The following is a 14,103-nucleotide window of genomic DNA, read 5'->3' as shown; positions in this document are numbered from 1 at the left end:
TTGAGTACAATACTGCTGCTGCTGATGGCCCACTACCCCTCAGCCCAGTTTTGAGGTGCTATATCTGTTCAATATCTAGCCCATTTACCACAGTTGCATTTTTCCTCCAAATGGTGTTCAACATGAAGGAGTACAGAGTCATCAGCTGAGGGGATGGAGTTGTTGTGGAGTGGTGGTGGGAGTGCCAGGTGCCACAAGTGGTAACCATCAGGTGGTTTGCTTGCCCATGTTTGGCCTGATGCCAAGAGACTTCATGGGCTCCCGAGTCGAAGTTAAGGACTCCCAGGGCAACTCCCTCCCACCTGTATAGCACAGTGGCACCACCACTGGTGACAGGACATACCCAGGGATGGTGATGACGGTGTCTGGGACATTGTCTGTAATGTATAATTCCGTGAGCATGACAATATCAGGCTGTGGCTTGACTAGCCTGTGGGACATCTCTCCCAACTTTGGCACAAGCCCCCAGATGTTAGTAAGGAAGCGTTTGGAGGGTTTAGGACTGGGTTTTCCATTATAATTTCCGGTACCTAGGTTCAATGCCGGGTGGTCGATCCAGTTTCATTCCTTTTTCTGCTTTTTAACAGTTTGATCAACTGAGTGGCTTGCTGGGAGTCAACAACATCGCTGTTGGTCTGCAGTCAGGTGTAGGCCAGGCCAGGCCCGGCAGATTTCCTTCCCTAATGGGTATGAATGAACCAGATGGGTTTTTACAACAATCGATTCATGGTCACTTTACTTTTTAAAAATCCCGATTTAATTAAATGAAGTTAAATTCCACCAGCTGCCATGGGGGATATGAACCCATGGCCCCCAAGGAATTAGACTGGGTCTCTGGATTACTAGCCCAGTGACATTACCACTATTCCACCACCTCCCCATGAGAGTGCACGAGCACTTATCCAGTGGTGATCATATCATCGAGTTCAACTCGATGCTTGAAAGGAAGAAGCATGAAACAGCTACTAAGTTTCTCGTTTTCAGTGAGGCTGAATTCAATGGGAATGAGACAGAGATTGTCCACATTAAACTGGGCAAATCTTTTGATAAGGAAAAAGACAAAATGGTGAGGAGGAACTGTTCTCAAATAGTTTAACATGGTGCAGAGCCAGCTTCTACCATTAACCTTCGAGAGATCTATTTGCCTAAAAAGACAGCCATGGACAAGGAAGGAGGCAAGAAACAACATGAAACTCTGCAAACATATCTACAAAGAAAGGAGAGATCCTGGTGAATAGGAAAGATACAAAGAGCAGGAAATGGGGACAAAGCAGATAACAAACTCCAAAAACGCAGTACGATAAAAATGTAATAGATTTCAAAATCAACACACAAACTTTTACAATTATGTTAGGAGGAGAATGATCAGAGCATGTGGGCCAATTGAAAACTGTTAGCGGTGCTGTTGTTAATGAAAATAAGGAAGTTTCAGACATTGTTTCAGTATTTGCAATAGAGGAAGAGGTCAGCATTTCAGATATTACATGGAATCTATTATTGAATCAGGAAGAAGGACTCAACAAAGTTCACGTAAGCAAGATAATAGTAATGAAGAAACTAATGGCACTAACGAGTAACAAAACTCCAAGAGGAGATTGTTTCATTGCAGGGAATTAAAGGAAGGAGTTGAGAACAGAAGTGTTCAAACTTCTCTCCACTTGGGGACCATTCCCTCAGATTGGAAAATATTGCCTGTCACTCCAACATTTAAGAAAGGAGTCAGAGGGAAACCAGGGAATTGTCGGCCAGTTCGACTAAGCCCTGTTGTCAGGAAACTCCGAGAGTTCACTATGAAGAATAGGGAGTCTGAACACCTCGAAGTTTTTCAGCTGTTCAGAGAAAGCCAACATGGATTTGTAAAGGGGAGGTCATTCCTGATGAATAGGATTGATTTTTGGGAGAGGTTACTAAAGTAGTTGACAGTGGAATGTCTATGGATGTTATTAATAATGTCACGGATGCTTTAAAGGTGTTTCCCTGAAGTCGCCCATGAACAATATATTTGTATGTTGTGTATATTTCCTTACCCATGGAGTGAGAAATTCAATTGTCAATAAGCCAGCAAAAAAGCCTTTTTCCTTAAAAAAATAAATGATTAGTTTATTTTACTCTATTGCTCTGGAATTTACTGAAGAATAGATAAAGTTGCTAACACATACACATGTGGATTAGATACAAATGAAGATAGAACAGTACTTATAAAATTGGATCATTTTAGTCCATACTCAGTGCAGGCCTGATATATTTTGAAGTTGAGATGTTGTGCTGTCTGAAATGAAGGTTTTTAAGTTATAGAATTGTCTTGGCAGCTGCAATGGCTTCCACAGTGGAATTGCCGGAGGTTACGTAAACATGTGAGCTTAGTAGCTGGAATCAGGTTTACAGGGAGCAGAGAAGGTTCTTCTGTTCTGAAGGCACGGCACTTTTAAATGCCTGGTTATTTTACAGCAGACCTGTCCTGTTTTTAGATGCCTTTCTCTGTCTCTCCCTGGAGTTAAGCTGGAGGCAGAGCCATTGAACATTTTAAGGCAAAGTTAGATAGATTCTTGATTGAAAAGGGAGTTATAGGGTATAGGAGGCAGGGAGGAAAGTGGGAGCTGAGGCCAGAATAACAGCAGCCATGATCTTATTGAATGGGAGAAGGAGGCTGGAGGGGCCGAATGGCCGATTCCTGCTCCTAATTTATAAGTTGCTATGTTTGTAATGCCTCCAGTCATTTCCAATCTGGGTCCGTGAAGCTGATGGCAATTAAGAACAACATTAATCAGAGTGGAAAGAAATCAGACTCAACCTGGTGAGAGTCAGGTGCTGACTTCAAGCTCCACTGATCTCTTTTTGTGATATCACCATCACCTTATTCCGAGTGTTCGGAAAAGGCTGAATCGTTTGCAACAGAAATACTGATTGATCCAGACATCTAAAAATTGCCACAAAATAAATTCCAATTCAATATTAAACATGAAACGATTGAAATAAATTGCTACAGATTTATTATGGCAGTAGCTTCAGAGTCTCATCGACTGAAAGGTTCTTGTTAAATACATTCCCTTTGTGAATTTAAATTGAAACCAGGTTTATAGGTGTGATGCTTTATTCACACATCGAAGGTGAGAGAGATGCTGTAGGACACACACTCTGTCCAGTAGCTGAAAGTGATTAACAGACTGGATTTTGTGTTTAGTGTTCTCGGGAATGTTACTGATACCTTTCCTGAATACCAAGGCTAGTACAGGCACTCTGGAAGGTACGGGGAGCTGAGACTTGTCCCTGAGAGTAATTGAAGTGATGATAACTGAGATAATCGAGTTATAAAAGGGGAAAGACCCAAATATAGAACAGTCAGTAACAGGACATCAATTAGTCTCCACTTAACTTGGAGAAATTAAGAACCCAACATAATGTATTTAAAACTGGATTAATTATTGAATCAATCTCAAAATATTAAACTCCAGGCCAGTTATAGGGGTTATTAACAACAGGACAATTAAACTCTGACTGTCAGAATGAACATGGTTCAGTCCTGGATGTGATTAACAGCAGCATTGACAGCAGAATCCAACCCCTGCAGTCACATGTGAACTCGCTGATGTTGCAGCAGATTGGATGACCGAGTGAATCCCTTCCCACACACAGAGCAGGGGAACGGCCTCTGCCCAGAATGAGTGCGTTGGTGCTTCCGCAGATCATTGCTGCTTTTAAAGCTCTTCTCACAGTCCGGACATTGAAAAGGTCTCTGCTCAGTGTGAACTAGTTGATGTTCAGTGAGGTTCGATGGCCGAGTGAATCCTTTCCCACACACAGAGCAGATGAATGGCCTCTCCCCAGTGTGAATTCGCTGGTGTGTCAATAGGTTGGATGAACAATTAAATGTCTTCTCTCACACAGAGCAGGTGAACGGCCTCTCTCCTGAGTGAGTGCGTTGGTGCTTCCGCAGATTATTGCTGCTTTTAAAGTTCTTCTCACAGTCAGGGCGTTGAAAAGGCCTCTGCTCAGTGTGAACTACTTGGTGTTGCTGCAGATGGAATAACCGAGGAAATGCTTTCCCACACACGGAGCAGGGGAATGGCATCTCCCCACTGTGAGTGTGTTGGTGTTCCAGCAGCTGCTTTGTGCTTTTAAAGCTCTTCTCACACACAGGGCATTGAAACGGTCTCTGGTCAGTGTGGATAAGTTGATGTTCAGTGAGCTGGGATGACTGAGTGAATCCCTTCCCACACCTGGAGCAGATGAACGGCCTCTCCCCAGTGTGAACTCGCTGCTGTGTCAATAGGTTGGATGTAGTTTTGAAACCTTTCTGACACACGGAGCTGGTGAACGGCCTCTCCCTCGCTGGTGTGCGGACAGATTGGATGTCATTGTGAATCCTTTCTGACACAGGAAACAGGTGTAAGGCCGTTCCAGAGTGTGACTTCGCTGGTGTTTCAGCAGGGCAGATGAGTGAGTGAATCCTTTCCCACACTCGGAGCAGATGAACGGTCTCTCCCTAGTGTGAATGCGTCGATGAGTTTCCAGTAGGGATGGAGATCTGAATCCCTTCCCACAGTCCCCACATTTCCATGGTTTCTCCGCAGTGCAGGAGCCCTTGTGTCTCTCCAGGTCGGACATTCAAATGAAGCCTTGTCCATGCACACGTGTGTATGGTTTCTCTCCACTGTGAATTGTGAGATCCTTTTTCAAGCTGTGTAACTGGTTAAAGCTCCTTCCACAGTCAGTGCACTGGAACACTCTCACTCGGGGGGGGTGTGTGTGTCTCGGTGCTTTTCCAGTCACACTGATGTATGAAATCTTTTCCCACAGAGAGAACAGACAAATATTTCTCATTCCACATTCAAAGGCCTATCATATTCAGGTTCCGAGGAATGAGTGTTCTGTCTGCAGATGTTCCCCTTCTACCCTGTAAAAGGAGTTTAAAAATCATTAAGTACAGGATAGAAATTCAGAACAATTTAATTTCCCTGGAACATTCTTTCCTCTCTTGTTCCCCCAAAGCTGTAAAACCATGTCCCACACACACTTCCTCCTCCCAGTGCAGAAATCCAAACCCATCGCACCAACTCCAGCTATTTTCCTTTTCATCGACTTTTCTCTCCTCCCCTGAAGGTGATGACTCTGGCTGGGTTCAGTTCCACACTCACTGGTTCCACTATCCTCTCCTGAAGGTGTTGACTCCATAGAACAATAGAACTATAGGAAAGTTACACCACAGAAAGAAGCCACTCAGCCTTTAGTGCCTGGGCTGGGCGAAAAGAAAAAAAACGAGCTGCCCATTCGAATCCCACCTTCCAGCACCCGGCCTGTATCCTTGCAGGTTACAGCACTTTAGGTGCAGATCCAGGTACCTTTAAAATGAGCTGAGGGCTTCTGCCTCCACCACCAAACCAGGCAGCAAATTCCAAACATCCCCCACCCTCTGGGTGTAGAAATCTTTCCTCATGTCCCCTCCAATCCTTCAACCAATCACCTCAAATCTCTGTCCCCTTGTAATTAGCCTCTCTGCGTGGGGAAACCGAGCATCCCTGTCTACTCTGTCTAGACTCCTTCACTGTCGCTGGGTCAAAATCCTGGAACTCCCTTCCTAACAGCACTGTGGGTCTACATACACCACACGGATGGCAGTGGTTCAAGAAGGCAGCTCACCACCACCTTCTCAAGGGCAAATGGGGATGGGCAACAAATGCTGGCCCAGCCAGCAAATCCCACATCCCATGAATGAAGATACAAAAAACTCCCCAATCTTGTACACCTCAATCAGGTCATCCTCAGCCTCCTGAGGAAAACAACCCCAGTCTATCCAATCCTTCCTCATAGCTGCAATTTTCAAGCCCTGGCAATATTCTTGTAAGTCTCCTCTGTGTGCTCTCTGGAGGAATTGTATACTTCCTGTAATGTGGTGACCAGAATTGTACACAAAATGCCAGCTGTGGCCTAACCAGTATTTTATACAATTCCAGCATTACATGCCTGCTTTTGTATTCAATGCCTCATCCAATAAAAGAAAGCATTTGATATGCTTCCTTTACCCACAGTCATCCTTGTTACTTCCTCAAAAGCATTGATTAAATTAGTAAGACACGATCTTCTCCTAACAAAAGCATGCTGACTCTCTCTGATTAATCCATTCCTTTCTAAGCGAGAGTTTATCCTGTCTCTCAGGATTGATTCTAATAATTTTCCAACCACTGAAGTCAGGCTGACTGGCCTATAATCATTTGGCCTATCCCTTGCGCCCTTTTTAAATAACAGTGCAATGTTCACAGACCTCCAATCCTCTGGTACCTCGAATGTATCTAGGGAGAAATGGAAAACTGTCCTCAGAGCATTCGCTATTTCCGTCCTGGCTTTCTTTAACAGCCTGGGATACAACCCATCTGGCCCTGGTGATTTATCCAACTTCAAGGATGTCAAACCCTCCAGAACATCCCTCTCCTTAGTGAGGACAGAGACAAAGTACTCATTAAGAATCCTGCCTACATCTTCAGCATCAACGCACAAGTTACCATATACATCTCTGATAGGCCCTACCCTTTCCTTAGTTATTCTCTTGCTCATTAAGATCTGTAACTAGTCCACACTCTCCAGATCACCTCTCAGCTTCATAAAATGTGTCTTACCCCAATGTAGAACTTTTACTCCTGTTCTATCTTCATCCTTTTCCATAATTATGCTAAATCGAACTGTAATATGGTCACTATAGCCAAAATGGTCAATCACTGCGACTTCATCCACTTGCCCAGCTTCATTTCCTATGGCTAAATCTAGAATTTCACTCCCTTTCACTGGTCTTGATACATGCCGACTAAAAGTGTTCTATTCAATGCAGTTGAAGAATTTTATGTCCTCTGTGCCTATTACACTGTTTCTATCCTAATTGATATTCGGGTAGTTGAAGTTCCCAACTATTATTACCTCACTTTTTTTGCACTCAGAAATTTTCCTACATATTTGCTCTTCTAGCTCCATCTCACTATTTGGGGATCTATAGTACATTCCCAGTAGTGTGGCTGCCCCCTTTCATATATCTGAGCTTAACACATATAGCATGATTTCACAGAATCATACAGTGCAGAAGAGGCCCTTCATCCAATCGAGTCTGCACCGACAAGTGAGAAACACCTGACCTACCCACCTAACCCCATTTACCAGCACCTGCCCCATAGCCTTGAATGTTATGATGTGCCAAGTGCTCATCCAGGTACTATTTAAAGGATGTGAGGCAACCCGCCTCCACCACCCTCCCAGTCAGTGCATTCCAGACCGTCACCACCCTCTGGGTAAAAAAGTTAATCCTCACATCGCCCCTAAACCTCCTGCCACTCACCTTGAACTTGTGTCTCCTCGTGACTGATCCTTCAACAAAGGGGAACAGCTGCTCCCTATCCACCCTATCCATGCCCCTCATAAACTTGCACACCTCGATCAGGTCGCCCCTCAGTCTTCTCTGCTCCAACGAAAACAACCCAAGTCTATCCAACCTCTCTTCATAATTTAAATGTTTCATCCCTGTGAATCTCCTCTGCACCCGCTCCAGTGCAATCACATCCTTCCTATAATGTGGTGACCAGAACTGCACACAGTACTCCAGCAATGGCCTCACCAAGGTTCTATACAACTCCCAACATGACCTCCCTACTTTTGTAATCTACGCCTCGATTGATAAGGCATCTGTCCCAAATGCCTTTTTCACCACCCCATTAACATGCCCCTCCGCCCTCAGAGATCTATGGACACACACGCCATGGTCCCTTTGTTCCTCAGAACGTCCTCGTGTTACGCTATTCATTGAATACTTCCTTGTCAAATTACTCCTTCCAAAGTGTATCACCTCACACTTTTCAGGGTTAAATTCTATCTGCCACTTATCTGCCCATTTGACCATCCCGTCTATATCTTCCTGTAGCCCAAGACACTCAACCTCACTGTTAACCACCCAGTCAATCTTTGTGTCATCCGCAAACTTACTAATCCTATCCCCCACATAGTCATCTATGTCTTTTATATAAATGATGTATAATAGGGGACCCAGCACAGAACCCTGTGGTACGCCACTGGACACTGTCTTCCACTCACTAAAGCATCCATCTGTCATCACCCTCTGTCTCCTACAACTAATCCAATTGTGAACCACCTCATCGAATTACCCTGTATCCCATGTGCATTTGTCCTCTTTCTAAGTCTCCCATGTGGGACCTTGTCAAAGGCTTTGCTGAAATCCATATAAACTACATCAGCTGCACTACCCTCATCTACACACCTGGTCACCTCCACATAAAATTCAATCAAATTTGTTAGGCATGACCTCCCTCTGACAAAGCCATGCTGACTATCCCTGATCAAACCTTGCGTCTCCAAGTGGAGATAAATTCTCTCCTTCAGAATTTTCTCCAATAGGTTCCCTACTACTGATGTGAGACTCACTGGCCTGCAGTTCCCTGGTTTATCTCTACAACCCTTCTTAAATAGCGGAACCAGATTAGCTGTTCTCCAGTCCTCTGGCACCTCCCCTGTGGCCAGAGAGGAATTAAAAATTTGGGTCAGAGTCCCTGCGATCTCCTCCCTTGCCTCCCTCAGCAGTCTGGGACACAAATCATCCAGACCTAGAGATTTGTCCACTTTTAAGCCTGTCAAAACCTCCAATACCTTGTCATTCCCTATATCAATTTGCTCAGGAACCTCGCAGTCCCTCTCCCTGAGTTCCACACCTTAATCCTCATTCTCTTGGGTGAAGACAGATGTGAAGAATTCGTTCAACACTCTACCGATCTCCTCTGGCTTCATCCATAGCTTCCCCCCTTGGTCACTAATGGGCCCTACTCTTTCCCTGGTTATCCTCTTCCCATTGATATACTTATAGAATATCTTGTGATTTTCCCTACTTTAACTAGCAAGGGCTTTCTCATATCCCCCCTTTGCTGTGCTAATTGCTTTCCTCAGCTCCACCCTGCACTTTCTGTACTCCACTAATGCCTCTGCTGATTTGCTCCCCTTCTACCTGCTAAAAGCCTCTCTTTTCCTTCTCATCGTATCCTGAATATCTCTGGTCATCCATGGTTCTCTGGGCTTGTTACTCCTTCCTGTCTCCCTAGAGGGAACATGTTGAGCTTGTCCCCTCCCAATTTCCTTTTTCAACATCCCCCACTGTTCCTCTGTAGATTTCCCCACAAGTAGCTGTTCCCAGTCTACCTTGGCCAGACCCACCTTATTTTACTAAAATCCACTCTACCCCAATCCAAAACATTTTTTTTTTGCAACTTGTTTATTTTTTTGTCGATAACAAGCTTAAATTGTACCATGTTGTGATCGTTATCACTAAAATGCTCCCCAAATACCACCTCAGCCACCTGTCCGGCTTCATTCCCCAGAATTTGGTCCAGCAATGCACCGTCCCTTGCTGGACCCTCTACAAATTGACCTAAAAAGTTCTCCTGTACACGTTTCAAGAAATCCCTCCACTTAACACTATGTCTATCTCAATTAATGTTGGGAAAGTTGAAATCACCAAATGTAATTATCCTATTGCTATTCTTTTTACACATCTCCACAAATTGTGCACATATTTGCTCCTCAGCTTCCCGCTGACTATCTGGGGGTTTATAATAAACACCTAACAATGTGGCTGCCCCTTTTTTATTCCTAAGCTCTGCCCATAAAGCTTCATTTGATGTCCCCTCCAAGATATCCTCTCTCCTTACTGCATTAACTGACTCCTTAACTAATAATGCAATGCCTCCGCCTCTTTTACCCCCTCCCCGTCTCGCCTGAAGATTCAATATCTCGAAATGTTGAGCTGCAAATCCTGCACCTCTCTCAACCACGTCTCAGTGATGGCTGTTATATCACAATTCCATGTGTCAATCCTCACCCTTAACTCATCCATTTTACGTATAATACTCCTGGCATTAAAGTATAGGCCATCCAGCCTTGCCTTACTCCGCTGAAGCTTAATGCAGCTGTATTCCCTCTGACTTGATTGTTTTACTGTATTATGAATTGTACCTATTCTGCTAACGTTCTGTGTCCCCTCCCCCTGCCGAATTAGTTCAAACTCCTCCCAACAGCACTAGCAAACCCACCCGCAAGGATGTTAGTACCGCTCAGGTTCAGATGTCGACTGTCCCACTTGTACAGGTCCCACCTTCCCCAGAAACAGTCCCAATAATCCAGAAATCTAAAACCCTCCCTCCAGCACCAACTCTTAAGCCACATATTCATCTGCGTTATTCTCCTATTTCTGTGCTTGCTAGCATGTGGCACTGCGAGTAATCCAGAGATTACAACCCGAGAGGTCCTGCTTTTCAGTCTACTGCCTAACACCCTGAATTCTTGATGCAAGACCTAATATCCCTTGTTCTACCTATGTCATGGGTACCAACATGTCCCATGACCTCTGCATTATCACCCTCCCCCTTCAGGATGCCCTGCAGCCATTCAGTGACATCCCGGATCCTGGCACCAGGGAGGCAACACACCATCCTGGAGTCACGTTGACGGCCACAGCAGCACCTATCTGTTCCCTTGACAATAGCATCCCCTATTACTTTTGCTCTTCCTCTCTTCCTCCCGTCCTGTACAGGCAGGCTGCTTGTGGTGCCAGAAACTTAGCTCTGTCTGCACTCCCTGGAGGAACCAGCACCCTCATAAGCCTCCAAAATGGAATACCAATTTGCAAGCGAGACCCCAGGGGACTCCTGAACTAACTGCCTGTTTCTCTTGGACTGCCTGGTGGTCACCCATTTCCTTCCTTCCTCAAGTCCCTTCAGCTGCGGTGTGACCCCCTCCCAAAACGTGCTAATCCACGATGCTCTCAGACTCGCAGATGCTCCACAGTGTCCCCAGCTGCCATTCCAGCTCTGAAACCCGAGCTTCCAGGAGCTGCAGTTGGATGCACTCCTGCACGCATGCTGGTCCCGGGCACTAGAAATGTTCCCGGCTTCCCACAAGGAGCACGAGGAGCACACCACGGCTTTGAGCTCTCCGGCCATCCCTTTAAATTAAGCCTCTTAAATCAATTGCTCTAGGGCCCTTCTTTCCTGATCCTCGTTACTACAGAATATACAAACTATAAACCACAAAACGAACTTAAATTATAAGTGATAAAAGTAGTAAATACTTACCCGACCTTACCCACTACTTACCAGTCATTTCTCTCCCTTGTAGCCTGTACTGCTGCAGCAGGGTAAGACCACTCTCTGAAGATTTAAGAAGTTGGAAAGCAAAGAAAAAATGTAAGAACACCTCTTCCCCTCTGCACCGAATTCCCACTGTGCACCAAATTGCCAATATCCACACTCACTCTGGCTGTGCCTCACTCAGGATGAAGTCTCTCCCCTACTCGTGTGCAAGCACGATTTGATGAATCATTTTATATTTCATCCCTCCACACAGCAGTAATTGATTATTTAATCAGTAATGCTACCCCACCACACCTTTATAGGTCCCTCTGTACCCTGCCTGAAAATCCTAAGTTCAGGGATGTTGAGCTGCCATTTTTGGCCCTCTTTAAGTCAAGTCTCCATTATAGCAATGATATCATGCTGCCACGTGACTATCTTTTCCCTCAGCTCATTGGCTTTTTTGCTAAATTCCTTGTATTTAAATAAATACCTTTTAACTTTGCCAAATCCCTGTGCATTTAACCTGTGCTTCTTCTGTCTTTCAGAGTCACTCGCTAATTTGCTGTCTCCCGCTCTCTGCTCTGAATTTGTCCGACCTGAATCTGCCTTCAGGTCCCCATCCCCCCGCCAACCTAGTTAAAACCCTCCCCAACAACACTAGCAAATCTCCCTTAAAGGACACTCGTCCTGGTCCTATTCAGGTGTAGACTGTCTGGTTTGTACAGATCCCACCTTCCCCAGAACCGGTACCAATGCCCCAGGAATCCAAAGCCCTCCCTCCGGCACCATCTCTCCACTCTCTCTTCTGAAGGTGTTGCCTCTGACTGAGTTCAGCTCTGTGCTCATCAAAAAGCAGAATACGGAAGAGATGATGGAAATCTTAAATTAAAACAGAAAATGTTGGAAAAGAAAACTCAGCAGATGAGGCAGCATCTGTGTCCTGAGAAAAACAGAGTTAGTGTTTCAGCTGTGACCTTTCACCAGGACTGGGAAAAGTGAGAGATGGAATAGGTTGGAAACCAGGGGTGTGTGGGACAAGGACAAAAGGAAGGTTTGTGACCGGGTGGAAGACAGGAGAGGTTGAGGGACAGAAAAGTTAGTCTCCAGGGCCAAAGGGAATGGAGATGGGGCAAGAAAAGAAGCAAAGAAACAAAACCTGTGCCTCGAGCAGCTGAGCTGCGAACTGAAAAAATAAAACGAAACAAGCAAAGGAAACAAAATGAAGAACGGAGTTTACGGTCTGAAATTGTTGAGCTCAATGTTTCATCTCACTGACCTTCAGTCTGCAACAACCATCGGCTTCATGGTGCCGCCCGCCCAGGTCCCTCGCCGCACGTCTGCCGATCCTGGCGGCTCCGATTCGGGCTCTGAGAGCCGCTGAGACTCGGTCACCCCCGGCTCAGCTTCCAGGAGCCACACTGCGCATGCCCCACGCAAACAGAAACTTCTGAGGACTGGACTTTGCTGCGCCTGCGCACCGTGGCCTTTCTGATGGCGAGAGGCCGCTTTCTGAGCCGCTGAGCATTCTGGTTATTTCTGTCCGCCATTTCATTCAACAACAACTCAGACAGAAGCCATTCGACTCAGAGTGTGGGCCCTGTCCCATTCCTCTGATAGTTTCCGATCCGCCTGAAAATATTGTAATTTCTGTATTCCATTTCCCTTTTAAATGTACAATTGAATCACCAACTCGCTTGTCATTTAAACTTTCCTGCCCTCTACGCTACTTTCGAAACAACAAGACAGCAGGTTATACCAGATATTGTAATGAATAACTACCCACAATCTATTAATAATATGACAATGAATGAATATCTAGCAATAAGTGACTACAAAGTTTTAGTGGCCGACATTCAGTTCGAGGCTTTCAGGCAGCGCATTCCGAATCACCACAACTCACTGTCTTTAAAAAAATTGCCCAGCTACCACTAAACCCTCATGGGCTGTACCCTGGAGCCCTTATCTCGCAGAATGGTGCAGCTAAGTCGTGATCGGCCTGTAGCCCAGTAGATCACTGGATCAAAACCATTCTCTACTATTTGTATTCCCATTAACATCAAAAGGCAGCATTTGATGCAACACTCAATCACTTTTATTGACAGAATATTTGTATCAGTTTATTACGCCCAGTCAACACTTCAATCTGCATTCTCAAATTGTTTTTATTTACACAAGGACACAAACTGTAAATGCTGCAAACACACACCAGCTCAGGCTTTCAACTTTATCTCAACCGTTTTCTCCAAAAGACCTGACATAGGCAGCTGCCCTTCTTTTGTTCTCCTGCACTCGAGGATTATCTGAAAAGCAAAAGTTATTCCCTTAGATGGAAACAGTATAGTGCAGTTTATACATATTTGTCAGAAAATGTCAGATCTACACGATCTGACAGTAATTCACCAAGTTTATTTGAACAGCAGCGTCCCCCCTGTGACAATACCATTCAGAAATACAAGAACGTCAGCAAAACGGAGACAACATTTTCACAAAGAAGCAGTAAATAATTATTTGGACAGACATCAGCACGATTTCTTAATCCCTGGTTAAAAACATGGAATCCCGTCCCCAAAAATCACCATGAACTGTTAAAGGGAAGTTTCGTTTGTATTCGTTCATTTCGGGTTTGTATTAGCTACATATTGCACTAAATACTTCTTTGAGAGTCTCCGATTGTTCCCTGTCTTGTTTTGCATGCTGATTGGGATTTAACGTTTTCAGTTTACCACTCATTCCATCCTTATCAGCCATACTTAAGGTGAAAACTGACATGTGTGTGACCTTTAGCCTCGAACTGAATGTGTACCATTAACATTTTGTGGTCACTTATTGCTAGATGTTCATTTATTGTCATATTATTAATTAATTCTGAGTCGTCATTCATTACAATATCCAGTATAACCTGTTGTCTTATCATTTCTAAGGTAGTGTGGAGGGCAGAAAAGTTTAAATTATAAGCGAGTTGCTGGTGCAAGGCTAAAGGGAGTGGTAAAGA

The 14,103-nt window shown here is 44.7% G+C and overlaps 1 protein-coding gene across 3 annotated transcripts in view; it reads right to left on the bottom strand.

Annotated features, from left to right (window-relative positions):
• Positions 1-2,072: 2,072 nt before the first annotated feature.
• Positions 2,073-14,103, bottom strand: part of LOC144670298 (uncharacterized) — a 940,207-nt gene continuing 928,176 nt past the window's right edge. For 2 of the 3 annotated variants that reach the window (XM_078532787.1, XM_078532788.1), the window contains one exon: positions 2,073-4,894. In XM_078532787.1, the coding sequence (XP_078388913.1) occupies positions 4,264-4,605 (342 nt within the window). In that variant the 5' untranslated portion in view covers positions 4,606-4,894 and the 3' untranslated portion in view covers positions 2,073-4,263. Of the gene's footprint in view, positions 4,895-12,387; positions 12,476-14,103 lie in introns of those variants that run through there. The other variant, XM_078532789.1, reaches the window with a different exon arrangement.

The sequence above is a fragment of the Cetorhinus maximus genome, chromosome 31 (genome assembly GCF_964194155.1).
Source record: "Cetorhinus maximus chromosome 31, sCetMax3.hap1.1, whole genome shotgun sequence".
In the NCBI taxonomy this organism is placed as follows: domain Eukaryota; kingdom Metazoa; phylum Chordata; class Chondrichthyes; order Lamniformes; family Cetorhinidae; genus Cetorhinus; species Cetorhinus maximus.
This window is presented reverse-complemented; position numbering and strand designations above follow the sequence as displayed.